Source organism: Ammospiza nelsoni, chromosome 8, assembly GCF_027579445.1.
Source record: "Ammospiza nelsoni isolate bAmmNel1 chromosome 8, bAmmNel1.pri, whole genome shotgun sequence".
Classification (NCBI taxonomy): Eukaryota; Metazoa; Chordata; class Aves; order Passeriformes; family Passerellidae; genus Ammospiza; species Ammospiza nelsoni.
The window spans coordinates 26,661,773-26,676,678 of NC_080640.1; the positions used below are offsets into that span (position 1 = coordinate 26,661,773).

Below are 14,906 nucleotides of genomic sequence, written 5' to 3' on the forward strand. Positions count from 1 at the left end.
ATTTAGCTATTGAAAGTGACTGAAGACCCAAAAGCATAATGACCACGATGATACTCCTGTTTACCAGCTGCTTTAGCATTGAAGTTATATGTAGCTTGCAAAACTGTAAATACTTTGTACCCAGAGGAAAGGATCAAACTCACTTAAATTCCCTGCTGTGAACATTTCATTTTACCCAGTGATGGAAACTGCTACCCACAGAAATGTGAAATTAGGTTATAACTGTTTTCAATCTACATATGATTATAACTGAGTACATTAGCAAAATAACTGTTCTGTTTACGCTGATTTGCAAAATTAAAAATGCTTCCAATAAAGAAAGTGCTTTCTTACTTGTAACAAAAGCAGCTAAGTAAGATGACCATGACAATTATGCAGACTGCCATAGAAATCAACACTGCCATCCAACGAATGCTGCCATCAAAAAGTCCATCTATTTGACAAAAAAAGAAAAAAAAGGAAGAAAAAAAATAGAAAGGAAAAAAAAGAGAGTTTCCAAAGTCTATTAATTAAACATATATTGTAAACAGTTTATTTAGGTATGGTTTCATATATTGTATATCAAAATAAGTATTTATACCACAAAAGCAAAGATAAATTCATTTGGATGACAAAAAAAAATTCAGCTTGAGATTTTGGAGTTGTTGGTTTTGGTTGAGTCTTCCTAGCTTGTTAGAAAATAAATAAAGGATTTAGAGAAGATATAAAGCAACAGTTAGACCAGTACAACTTGCCTAGCAATGAATGAGTAAGCACATGAAAACAAACTATTTTCACTGGGAACAACAGAAAGAAGAGAATGAATTTGCAATGAAGAGGTGTTAACAAGGTCTGCATAGTTTTTTTACGATGGCATTCATAATGGTAAAAGCACAGCAGAGATTAAGAAAAACATTTTAAAAAGAGATCAGACTGTGGAAACAGAATAAAAACAGAAGATCACATGCAGTCAAGATATGAACGCACTAAGAACAAGAACGAAAATGCCATGAGTGACTGATTGAGGAAAAGATTAACTTGAAAGTGTCAAAAAAGGAAAACTGAAAATAGAAAATGAAGAGAAGTACAGATCTTCATATAAAAATTACTGAGTAAGGCAAAACCCAGATTTGTGCAATACTGTAATTACATTTTCCCTTATTTCTATTGTTGATCAAGAACAGAACCTACACAGCACTTCTCAGCAGTGTGAACATAAAGAGGTGTTTACCTGTACTATCAAGAGGGGGCAATGTTGGTTGCAAATCCTGATTGCAGAAATCAGTGCGGCAGCACTCAATCGTTCGGCGCAGCTGCGCTTTAGGTGAGTCCTGTTGAAGGAGAATTTAATGAACACTCAGATTTTAAAGCTAAAACAGGGACAGGAGATACTACAGCTACAACACAGCACAGACAAAAGTGTAAGCTATTTTATTTAAAAGGACTTCAACCACACCATTTAATGTATGAGATCACTCTGCAGTGGCAGTCAGACAGCATCTAATCTCTGAGCCTACATTTCATCTTGCATTTTTTTATATTTCATGAGACGTTTTTCAATTGTTTCACAGAAACAGATGGTTTCTACTTAAGTTGCTATTTCATACATGAGAAAAGTCTTGAGCTTAGTCAAAACCAGTTAACCATATACCAGTTAACCAGTTAAATAAATACTGCTCTTAGACCAAAAAAAAGGAGTGGCACAAAAATGAAATAGAAGTATGGCTCTGGTATAAATCTCATTTTTTCACCTTGCACTGGAAGTCTGAACCTTCATACTTCATGCAGCCAGAAGCAAGTGTGGGTTCTCCATGTTCATCCTCCTCAATGATAGCAAAGCAATGCCCATTAGTTCTGCAAGAAATATATCACGTGTGCTTTACCAGAATGTTTGTCATTTAATATTCAGCATTAGTTGACCATGAACCCATTAAGAATTCCTCTCAACACAGATATTAAGGAAAACAAGTTTAGAAATAATTTTGTTTGCCAAAAATCTATTTACACTCATTCAAAGAAATGCAGATGTGGAAAGCACAATGCCATAAGGTACCCTGCACGTAGACACTGTGTGTTTTTAACTGATAGATTTATTATCAGCACAATGGCCGATCAGTTGCTAGGTCAGACAAAAATTAGTAAGGCATATACACACTGCACACACTAGAGGGCATTACAAACCAATAAAAATACCAAGAGGCTTGAAAGACAAAATACTGGAACATTTTCTCAGTTCAAAACTGTTTGTAAGTTACTGCCTGTGTTTACATTTAAAAAGAGAGCAGTGTTTATTCTACCTCCTTGGGTTCCACAGAAACTGCCAAGTGACACCTCAGAGAAACTGAAACCTATGTTAAAGTGAAGACTCAAAGTACAGGAGCAAGTAATATGTTTTCAACTGTGTATATTAATTCCTAAGGAAGACAACAGAAGAGCCTTGAACACGGAATTGCAAATGGAAAGAAAAAAAAAAGAAAAACAAGGACGTTTCAAAACATGAAAAAACCCACCTTAAGCAAGCACATAACCCATGCATGAGTCTGTTAGGATTCTTGTACCTGTCAAAGATAAAACTTCCCTCCTGTCTCTACATGTCCACAGGTTTTTCTTTCTTTCTTTTCTCCTGCCTTTCTTTCATAGTCTGTAACTACTGAACATGTAACAAGAAGAATTCTCAGTAAATGTTGTTTACACTACCTTTTTGACTACTAGGTGAAGAAATAAGCAAACAGGTGGTCATGTCAGAAGGCTTAAATTTGGGTCACTTAATACTCCCCCAGCTATAAAATACCACAGGGTTACTTAAAACCTCTGTCCTTCAAAGCAGTTGCTAGGCTTAAAATGACCAGTTGTAAATTGTTCTAAGGTGTGGTGAAAACAGAGATGACCATGGCTTTTAGCACTCACAGAACATAATCAATTATGGTCAGACCACCTCAGAAAACCTTGGTCAGCCTCCAGAAGCAGTTTGCTCTCTCAAAATCCAAAATTATATTCTTCAAAGAGCCTCTCTATCCTGAATGCAACACTTACATGCATGTGTTGTTAATAGCATCATCTGGACAATGTCCTGAGCAGTAGCATTTAAGAAAAGGTAAGGTGTCCTCTGGAGCAAGTGTTACTCCATTTGCTTGTTTCTTTTGGTCAGAATTTGTCTTCATTCCTGTACCATGAAGCATGCTGTCTGGCTTTTGACCTGGACACAAAAAATACAAGTTAGCATTTCTTTGACAACTGCTCAGGAGTTTTATAGGCAAAACATGACAACAACAGTTATAAATATAACTCAAGTATACAAGGCAATCTCCTCCCCTAAGATTATAACAGAAATCTGAGTTAATAATTTTATTCCAGAAATACCCAGCTGACATATTTTGTACCTTAACAGCAGATCTTCTAACCATATATAATCAATATAAACAGAAATATATTGTCTATTTTCAAGGTAGGGCAGGAAAGCAGTGGTGTAACTGGTTAGAATTTTCTGAAGAAAGTTTCTCTCATTTATGTGTTCAGAAAACCAAAATGCTGATGGCCTGATAACCACAACAAGAATAATTTTATGCATGACTGAACATACTTAATATGCAATTTTTTAATTTTCTGAAGTAATTTTTTTATAGATTCACAGTCTCATGGAAGAGCAGTAATAACTCCAAAATCTCTTGGTTTTTTTGATCTCTGTATGCATTAGTACTTCAAAACACAGCTAAGGTAAATCTTGTTTGCAAATTAAATTTCAGTAAATGACACTAACATCCATCCAAACGAGCTTTCACAGAACAGAAATAGGGCTGCATCATGTTCCAAGCAGCCCTCAGTTTCTCAGCAGTAGCAGAGTTAAACATCATTCTTTCTTGATCATATTATTCAAGTGGTTTTCTGAATCTAGGCATTCAGAAAAAACATCCATTTTCTTCTTAGTAAAGAACATCCAGAATAAAAATGATGAACACTGTCTGCCTCATTGGGAATATGCTATGTGATTACTGTATCAGATGAGAACATCTTTACCCATCTCCTTCAGCTTTATCATACACAATTTTAATCTCTTTCTGTCCACCACCTTGGCTCTAAATCCTCAAGGTATGAATCAAATACAGAGAGAAGAGCTGTGAACAAATTATCACTTGCACTGGCACAAATTATAGCAAGGTTCTGTGTGAGAACCCTGTTCTCAGTGTTGGCAAGATAAGTCAGCAGCCAGTCAGGGCCAGCAGAAGCTTTTACAAATTCAGTTATTCATAAATAAGTCACAATAGGTCACAATAAAAATTTCAGTTTTTCTAAGGAAAAGAAACCTGACCAGGAAACTCAAGAGTGTCTTCAAACAGATTCTTGGGCTTCCTGTCAAACCTAGCAAACATGAATTGCAGAGTGATGAGAACATTAGTGTCCTCTTGTACCTTGCTTGAAATATGTGCAGAAAAACTTGATTAAAACCTTGTGCAGACAGAGCCCACTGCATCACTCTGCTGTAACATCCACTGTGTCATTCAGACAAGTGCCAATTAAACACTTGTGAAATTTGATCCTACTGTACTGAAAGTAGCAGACTTGCAGATTTCCTCATCTGGTTAATAAAGCACACCTAGTGCACTGTCCAATGCAGCAAAGTAATGCAACTGTGCTTCTTCTGGTTACAAATAAGAGACTATCCTGAGAAATACACCATTTACCCAAACACTGGCATCACAGAGCAGTGCTTTCTTTAATATGTAGTCTTCAAAGAGTATTTCAGTAATGCCCAAGTTAAATAGTCCTGATCTGTACAGACTGTTCACAAGAAACAAGATCCAGTCCTAGAGTAACAGTAGGTTATTTAGTTGTTTCTGATTTAACCAAGAGGAATCCTGCACAACTGAAACAGCTCCTCCATCCACCCTCCACTCTTTCTAGATATTTCTTCCCAGCATAAATTGAAAGGTAGTTTGAATATTTTGCTAGACATCACAAAACATTCAGTATTCACATTTAAGAAATCCTTACCTGCTCAGAGAACAGGTAATTCTACTTAATATTTAAAGCAAAAGCCACTGTACAAAAGCATATGTACAAATACTGTCTTTCTGATTTTGTTGAATGAATACAGTTATCTTTCACAATTGGTGTTATAAATCCCTCTTATCTTCAGGAACATTCCACATGTTAAAAATTTTTATGGTACTTTATGATCAGTGTCTTACAGTCACTCATCCATTTGCCTACCCTCATCACTGAATGCAATGTTTTTTCAGTTTACTAGATGAGCAATTCAAGGAACCCTTAAAGCATGGCTTCTCCTAGCTCAGAACAAAAAGAACAACAGTTTTGTGCATGTCTGGCATCTTTTAAAGCAGTATAATTCTCTGTAAACTAACACTGAAGCATGACTACAGGTATACCAACATTTTATACTAAAAGTGACATGAAATACATTTTTCCCCTTCATTTATTAAGATGGATTGCATTACAAGATTTATGAAAAACACTTCCCACATAAAATCCAAAATAGATAACTGTGTTCTCAAAGAAATAGCATCTTTGTATTTTGTTCCGTTTCTATAGGCAAAGATTTTTATTCAAAGCAAGAACAGACTACAATTTCATTATTTTTGTAATGTAAAGCTCCACAGTAGCCTGCTTTCATCTTACAGGTAATACCTGAACTGCACAAAGGAGGGGGGAAAAAAATAATTTCACTCTTGCATTTTTACTTCCTAAGACTGTAAGCAGAACTCTTCTTAGTGAGTACCCAGGAAAGACAACAGGAAAATTCTGAGGAAGTTTGGGATTACTTCACGAAAGAGTTTTTAATTGCCTCCACCTAGGATACCTAACTGTATCCTTTACTGCAGTACTGCAATTCATCCTCAGCACTTGAGGACTCATTAGTGCCCATCTGAAAGCTGCCAGGTATGGGGGTGGGAGCCAAGCATGGAAAGACTTGGCTTCCATCCACCTGGGATGTTAAGAGGGCAAATGAAGGCCCTGAACTCACAGGATGCTTCATTGCTGCTCTTCCTGGTCAATAAATACTGAGTAAATGATCAAGAGAGAATGAAGGATAGGCCTAAAGAACATCTTGCTCCAAGGCTTATATCCCCACCCCCAGAGCTCCAGCTCTCAGACATTCACACCACTGCATCTTCCCCTGGGAACAGGACAGGCAAAGGGAGGATCATGTTTTAGGATCTTGTGACACTACACTACTTGATGATGCAATTAATCTCTTCTTTTCCATGACACTTGCAGTTGTCACTCTGCAGTACAGCTAACAAACATACATACACAAATCTCACATAACCTTCAAAGGTGTAAGTGCAGTGTATTGTGCACTGAAACACAGCACCCAGAGACCTCAGGCACAGCAAAGCTTCCTTTCTACTATTTCCTAACCTCCACCTGCAAACTGCAAAGAACTCGTGAGGCAAAATAATACACATGATCAATAAATGAGCTATGACACACTGGTGAGCTTGTTCAAGATCCTAGATCACTTCCAGCCTGTTTATCCAGCCTTGAGAATTACAGTATCTTAGACTTCTAAACATACAAACTGCTCTGTAATGTGCATTTTACTGCATTACCAAGTTACAACATTCAACAAAACATCAGAGTAAGGGTGGAACATTCTCCTGACTTCACCGCAGTGTAAGACACGGATGAGAAAAAAGCTGATGGGACTTCAAATTCTGATTTTGTCTCCTAGTCTGCCCCATGATACACTGCATGCATTGTAGATTTCTACAAGTGTGAACAACTGTTACAGACAGGATAACACTTAAATGGTTTTCTGTTTAAAATTAAACTTTATATTAATAAAATAAATAAAAATTTCAAAAGCTAATAATAAAACAAATTGTTAAAACAGAACAACACCTTACAATGTATCATATCCAGCCTTTGATCAAAAATATAAATTATTCAAAGCACTGCTTCTTCCAGTCACAGAAAATAACTTAAGACTATAAAATGTATTTCAAAGAAGCACAGGATATTAAAAATCTCACCAGGTTAGAAATTTAAGTCTACTTGAAAGCACGCTTCAAATATGAATATTAACATGGATAAATCTTAAAAATGTACTGTGCGTGACACTGCAGTGTTACTAATCACTAAAACCCGAGTTAACCTGCTTGCAACTCAATGCCAGGATACAGATATCATTTCATTAAGTCTTCTGGTCTAAGAAAAGATTTGTGTGACCCATAAAAACCAGCTCTATGAAATGCAGAGACAGCAGTTAGTGTAAGAAGACAAATACAAAAGCCTAATGATGCCTATAATTTTTTACTTACTTGTATGCTCTCTTTCTCCACAAAGGAAGGTCCAATATGGCCTATAGCAGTCAAGTTGTTTGATAGCTTTCTGAGTTCATAATACAGGTGTTGCACATAAAAACATTTCTATTGCAGACTACAAAATCCTTTAAAGGGATTTGTCCTAGCAGAAGCACGGTGCTAGAGGCATTTCTTTCTAGCTACTCTGATCCATGCTTGTAAACTCCAAGAAATTCAATATAAAAGTAAGAAGAATCTTAGTCAGAAGAGCCCCTTCACCTGCCTCCCTCCTGGTGCTGATGCCACTAGGCTCTTTCCATCAAAGATGAAAGTTGTACCAGAGCTCTTTATGTTAGACATGCCTTCCTTATGAAAAAGGCATACCTTGACATTTTTATGTGGTAGCTCTGAATTACTTTTTCTTGCTTTAAAATGCAGATACAGCAAAATCCCCCACTCCAGTAAGCACATTTCACCTTCCTGCCTATCACAAACTTTCATAATGATTTAACATGCTCTGTTATGTGAATTAAACCTCAGTACAACTGACAGAGCTTGAATACAACACTGGCACTTGCTCTTCAAAGACAATTTTTTTTTTTTTAATCAGAAAAATTGTATGAGTGCAAAAAAAGTATCTTCAATGCTTCTCCAAACTCTGTGTTTGGCATTGTAACCATAGTTCTCCCTATGGTGCTTTCTTATATATCAAGGCTGTGATCTCCAAAGACCAGGCATGTTAGAGGTAGCTCCATCTAGCAGAACTGGTTCCTAAAAATCACAGCATGTTCCCAGACTACAGAGGTTTAAAACCTTTCTCCTGTCCTTCCAGCTCTCCCAGGAGCTCCATCAGTGCTCAACATAGACAGGCAGCCCCTGCCTGCTCTGCTTCCCAGCCTGCAGTCCTCAGCCTCTGCTCCCACTTCCCTTCCCCAGAAGTCACTTCTGAAGACTGCTCTGTTCTTATGCACTCAATATAAAAGCCAGAGACTTGAAAATTTTGTTCATTTTTCTTAAAAAGTACACTGCATTCTAATTTAAATTAAAAGGGTTTTTAAAGAATAAAGTTACTTAAAACTAAATGCGAAATTTTAATAAAGAAATAGATCAACTTTAAATAATCCCTTGGAAGAATTTTAATCAGACAAACTTATAAGAAAATGGTTGCTGCCCATATTTTAAAGACAGATGCAGCCATTAATTGGGGAAATCACCAATAAACAGAACCAGTGTTTTCAAATAATGAATCAGCTACTGACAACTGTAATTTCCTTTGATAGATTTTAGAATTTTGTTTCAGATTAGTTTATACATTCAAATTTAGTTAACTACTTCACCTGAAATTGAGAAAGTGCATAAAGTTTTTAAAATATATCTTAATATATACCTTATCTATATAAAGTATTTGAATAAAAGTAATTAGAGCAGTGAACTAAAATCAACAGATTTTTTTTTTAGTTCACTAACAGTGGCAACTTTAAATCCATTTTAATATTTAATATTAATGCTAATTATTTTTAAATTTGATGTTTAATCTATCTTTATGCATATCAAGAGGCATTAATACATTTTTAGTCAACTAATTTACAAGGATTAAAATACTGGTCTTCTGTGGTGTCTCTGAAGAATACATAAATGTGTGATGAACCACATGGGAAGTAAACTGCCAGCAAGGAAGAACCAAATTTATGAGAACATGTTTAAGTAGATGTTAAGCACTTTATTACTGTTACATATATTGATCAGGCATGCTCATCAATGCACTATAACAACAAAGAAATACTCTACTTGGAAATAAAAGTGGATCTCTGCATGAAAACCCTGCACTTCTGGGAAGACAAAACCTGTTTAGTGCAGCCACAAAAGAGTGGCTGAAGCCCAAGACCTCTTGCCTTAGATCAGAAAAAGGAGGCGGACGAAGATGCAGAGCAAGTCATAGACTTAAAGCTACTGCAAAAGTCTTCCACAGCAAGAAAGGAAATACAAAATGTTTTAATTGAAGAGGTTGCTATTAAATCAGGCCATCTGCAGCCCAGGCTTATTTCTGACTACTTCTCAAAGTAAGTGAAGAAGTCCCAAAGCTATAAAGACACAACCCAAAGGGTAACCACTGGGTCCCTGTGCTGCATAGTACCAACCTGAGACACTGCAGCTGCTCACCAGTAATGTCATGGAACTGCCTCTGGCTTCTGCTGTTACTGTAAGAATATTTTCACAGTAATCAACACATGCAGCCACTTGCTTTTTCAAGTTACCTGTTAAGGAATCTGGTATGTATGTATACATGCAGCTATACAGACACATTTGTTTTTATCATTCTCTCATGTCTTGGTAAGCTCTCAAATTCCTAACATTCTGAAGAAGCCTCCAAAAAAACCCCAAGAGAGCAAACCATTAACCTGGATGCCAGACACTGAAAGTACACACGCTGGTTTCTACTTTATCTGCTTTTCCTTCCTTTTTCTGTAAATCACACAAATTCTCTTCAATTCTTCCTAATGAATCTTTTTCTCCTCTGTTGATTGCTTTATGATGCATTTTTCCAACACGCTGCATATATTTTCCTTGTTGAAACTACTTTTTCAATGGTTTAAACTTTTCACTTTAGATGGTCTCTTTCCTATAAAAATTTCAAAAGCTTTATGACTATGATCTTAATTCTTTCCTCCCCCATGAATCTAGGGAAAAGCAGAGAGACTTGACTGTTTTTTTCCTCACCACCCCTGGAAACCAAGCATATTTTGTACATTTGAAGAAAAGCCCTTAGGCAACTTGCAAAGAACTAACAACATTTCAATAAGCTCAACTTTTCCATGGCTTTCAGAACTCCCTCAGTATTGATTTGAAAGTCAGGAAAATTTCTAAGATAAAGAAATTTCTTCTTTGGAAGCTGAAAAATAATTTTCAGTCTTTAAACTTAATTTATCTATATTACTTACTGTAAGTTATGAACTGTTATTAATCACTATGATCATGGAAGGAATTAATGTAATTTAATTTTAAGCCACTAAAAGACTTGTATATTTGTATTATTATTTCTATTTGAATCTAGAGAGGAAAAAAACTTTCTCCAGTTGCTATTGCTTATTATTAAAATGCTAAGTATTGGCAAATGCAGAGGAGTAACCATGACTTCAGCAAAAAGAACAAAGCATATTACTCCCAGACTCCTCAAGGGAACAAGGGAAGAAGCTGGTCTCCACCAGAAGCAGCAAGACTGCTTGAATACAAATAGAAGAAGCTCCACAGCAAAACATTATGTCTCAGTATTTTAGAGCAGAAGAGATCTCTGGAAGTCACCTGGTACCACTACCTGGTCAAAGCAGGACCAACTTCTCCATCAAACCAGGTTGTTCAGTCATTGCAGTAAAGTTCTGACTACCTCTAAGGATGAATATTGCACTACTTCCCCAGGCAGCCCCTGTTGTAATACTTAACCATATTCAGTCAAAATTTCTTTCCTAATTTCTCAATGAAATTTCCTTCAGTTTATTCCCATAAACTAATCTAAGCACCTTACAGCTACCTGCAAATATTTGTAAATCTATTACAGACTGCAAGTACACCCCAAACTGGGCTATTTCTGTCCAGGCAGACGTATCAAGCTCAGGCTTTGGAGAGACAGCTCTGCCATATTCTTTAATCTAATACTGCAGATTCACACCAGAAACAAAACAAAAAGATCAGAATTTGGGTACTTACCAGGCTTCCTCCTCTCTCCATTTTAATGGGTTCATTGAATTGTTATTCTTGAAAGTAAATAACTCACACAATATCTCAAAATCAAGCACTAAGCAGTAATTGATCTAAGTATGGAATGAGAATATAAACCCTTTTATACTCAAGTACTTAAATGGCAGTACCAAATTCGTTTTCTCTATTTTCTGAAAATATCTGGAAAGCTCTGTGTACTTAAACGCAGGAGGAGTGCACAGCTGGGACAGCAAACACTCTTACACAGAGACCCAACCAGGGATGTATATTTTCAATTCAACCCAATTTGACAGGGGAGTTAAAGTTCTAATGATAACTGGATCTCCAGAAGTTTTTTGATAATTGGTGTATGGAAAGACAACAGACATACAAGTGAGTATCTTCACTAACTGAAAACAAGGGTATCTGTGAGTAGTCCATGGCCTCACCTTGGCCCATCAAGTGGGCACAACAAGTTAATTTAGATTAGTTATGACACACTACCTCGAGGCTGCTGGGGGCATCAAAAGACATGGGGAAATGCACACTGCAAGTTCTTCAGTGGGTCAGGTTAAAGGGAATTAAATATTCACACACAGAGGGAACTGAAATTCAGAAAGTCAAGCCTTCACTTCTGCTGCTCATCCAACTTGCTCTGTCATGTACTAGGCATTTCTGGTATTGTTTCTTTTTAAGTGTTTGCTAAAATAGACCTAATCTATACTACAACGAATGACCACTAGAATGTCCCTCTTTTTAGGGAAGCATCCACATGGCACATCAGGCCAGTAAAGTCACCTGTCCACAAAACTAACTCCAAAGGAAAAAAAATCCTACTTCAACCACTGGAAAATGCACAACTCTGCTACAAATCAGAAAGATAAGCTTATTTCAACTAGCTGATATTTACCTTGAACATGGAGAATGATAAGCAGATAAGCTCCAAGCAATTGCTCATGAACTCTCAATCGAGTCATTGTTCACTTTTAATCCTTCCTGTGCAGGGCGACCGGCCCCTCTGCGTGACAAATGCTAAGCTCAGTGAAGCCTAATACAGGATTCAGTGCTTGACTGCAAGGATGCTTCTGGGGCTTTTCCACCTTTGTTTCCTGGAAAATACGATAAAACAAAATGTTTAAAAACTTCAAGTATTTGTGAAACAAGAAAAAACCCTCAAGATGGTCATCGTGCTGAGCATAACCAACAAACCCAACCAAAAAACCCTGTGTGTTTATTAACATCAGTATCTGAAAACATTGGCTATGTTTACTATCTAACTGAATAGCAGGGTTCTTCTGAAATATAAACTTTTGGTAACAACCCACAGGGATGTTTTCATATTCCTATTAAAAATATTAGATATGTCAACTCACTGGTCACAGAGGTATAATTTTAGACTTGCATATAGCTGTTAGAGGCAGTATTCAATGGATTTAACGTGTAAATCTATTTGAAAACTATTTTCTTTACAGAAATGAAATCTTCTTTAAATTATTTCCCATAAAAATTAAATGCAACTGGTGACTTCCCATAATACTAGGGGGGAAGCAATAACACCATGTTAGGCCACTTGTTGAAAACTGCTGGTAGAGAAGCTTTATTGCAAAAAATCCTCAGCCTCTCTGCTGGATGAAAACCAAACTTGCATTAAATTTAACAGTTAGTTTGGTTACCTAATATACTTATCTTGTTACTTTTTTCTCCTAGAAGAGTACTGCAGAAAAAAAGACAACACTAACTGCAATTCAAAATCATGACATCCTGGATTCCCAAGCTGTGTGCAAATTACACTACCGTATGTAGATGCCACATGCCATTTGCTCCACAAATAAAACATAATTCTGCTCTTGTGCAGTGGGTGAACATTCAGCTAGGCAGCCAAACTGAGTAAGAAGTCACTTTTTCAGATTGCAGTAGTTGCGGGCACGTTCTGCTCACAGAACTTTTCAATGGCGATGCATGAGGGGAACGTAATTGGGCCTCAAAGGACTAAAAAGCAGCTTGAACACCTCAATAGTTCCTTGCAACAAAAGCGAAGCTGCACAAAGAGGAACAGAGCCCTGATTTTGCCTCTCCTCGGCCTCGTTTCGGTGGGGTTGACCCCCCTGACCCCTGTCAGCCTGGCGCTGCTCATGAATGCCAGGACGGGCGTTCGCTCGGGGATGGGCAGCAATTACTGTTGGTGGCCGCTTCCAGCATCAATAACTCAATCTGTGTGTCGGCGAGACCCAAGAACTTTTCATTTTAATGAGTCTGCGGAGGCATTTAACATGGAGGCAAATTAGCGGCTGAGCCGGGAGGTGTCCGTCACTTCCAATTTCAGCGGGCACGGCGCCGCCCCGACCCCTGGCCTACTTTTCACACGTCTCTGACTTCTCCCTAATGCAGCCACAAAGAGGGAGCCAGGCACCCCCAGCCCCACGGCAGCCATGGGCCTGGGCTGCATTATCGCCAGGCTGCGGTGGGACGGACTCGGAATCGCGCACTGCGCAAACCAACGGAGCACCAGGAACTTCAGAGTAAACTTCCTGGCCAGGCAGAGGGAGAAACAGTGTGACAGCAAAAATATTCACTCCTTAGTGTCCCTATGCCACAACCCCAATTCTGACAGTTACTTGGTATGTCCTTCTAGCTATAAAACATCAGGCCAGCAACCTAAGTGCATAAGTATTAATGCTGGATTCTGTGTTTCAATGGCAATGAACTTCCAATCTTCAATAAAACGTGGAATTTGAAAACTGCCAACAGCTTTATGCAGCAATAAACAACAAAGGCTTTATTTATGGTATTCTATCAAGCAAAACCAAATAAATCTTAGTAATAGTCTGTTTAACGTATTTTAAAAATAATTTCTGTTTTGTCTAGTTTCAGAAAGAACATATTTGCACTGTTGTACATAGCAAGAGTATAAGTATTTAAAATTTGGTGATCTTGCCCCCCAGTTCACCAGAGGGCACACCGGCACAGGAACATGCATTTGCCCCTGTACCACACAGCCTGTCACAAAACAAAAAAAAGAAAAAAATTGAAGAAATTAACCATTTCAATGCAACTCATTCCAATTTCATGGTAATTTTTGTTCAGTGACACACTCTAAGAGAGTTTCCAGAAATGCTGTCCAAGTCTATTTAAGAAAAAAATATTCTCCACCAGTATTTTGTACTTGAATCTTCCTTCCCTTTTCACATATACACATACATAAAATATAATATTGTCTATAAAACCATGCAATAAAAATCAAAGAGAACAAATTCTAATTCCCCATTTTAAAACAAAAAATACCCTTCCAGACTCCTATTAAAGAGGAAGACTAGGAACCCTGGCTAAGGCACAAAACTGAAAGAGCAACAGCTGGAATTTCTCCAAAACCTGCCTGATATAACAGTTTAGAATGACACAACTAAATAAGCCCTTCAAATATATTAAAGCTGCAATTAACACTTGGAATGCTACTCTGCCAACAGAATGATGCTGAAAAGATTAAAATCCATAAGCCAATCAGGTGATTTTAAAGTTCTCAATCTCTTTTCTACTGTAGCCACGAAATGTTCAACTACAATCCACTAAAAAGTAATTTATTCATCAATGGTAACACCTGATTTTCCTGCACTATTTTATTATCCTTCTTCGTAATCGTTTATTGAAGAAAATGCTTTTATTATTAAACTGTGGGTTTTTTCTGAATTGGAACTCAGCAGTGAATTCACAGCACTATCACAGCAGTCCAGCCCAATGTTCTGTATGACTCCAAATATATAAAGCTGAAGTGTGCAAGATCTCTCACATGGCCCAAACCAACTCTGAAAGCAAGGAGTTCAGTGGTAACTGTTCTTTAGATGTGGCTATGTAATAATTTTAACAGCATGATCCCCAAGCCAAATGAGCTGTGCTCTTCCAAATTTCAATAAAGAATGATAGTGGTGAATGTAACAACAAAGATAGTATTGTATAAGGGGAACACATGAAAAAATG

The 14,906-nt window shown here is 37.3% G+C and overlaps 1 protein-coding gene across 3 annotated transcripts in view; it reads right to left on the reverse strand.

Annotated features, from left to right (window-relative positions):
- Positions 1-14,906, reverse strand: part of BMPR1A (bone morphogenetic protein receptor type 1A) — a 74,132-nt gene that overhangs the window by 9,281 nt on the left and 49,945 nt on the right. For all 3 annotated transcript variants that reach the window (XR_009418862.1, XM_059476800.1, XM_059476801.1), the window contains 5 exons: positions 11,845-12,043; positions 3,013-3,175; positions 1,731-1,833; positions 1,211-1,310; positions 334-433 (listed from right to left, as the gene is read on the reverse strand). Coding sequence is in view for 2 of the 3 variants with exons in the window: in XM_059476800.1 (XP_059332783.1) it covers positions 334-433; positions 1,211-1,310; positions 1,731-1,833; positions 3,013-3,175; positions 11,845-11,911 (533 nt within the window). In the remaining variant the exon portion in view is untranslated. The remainder of the gene's footprint in view (positions 1-333; positions 434-1,210; positions 1,311-1,730; positions 1,834-3,012; positions 3,176-11,844; positions 12,044-14,906) is intronic.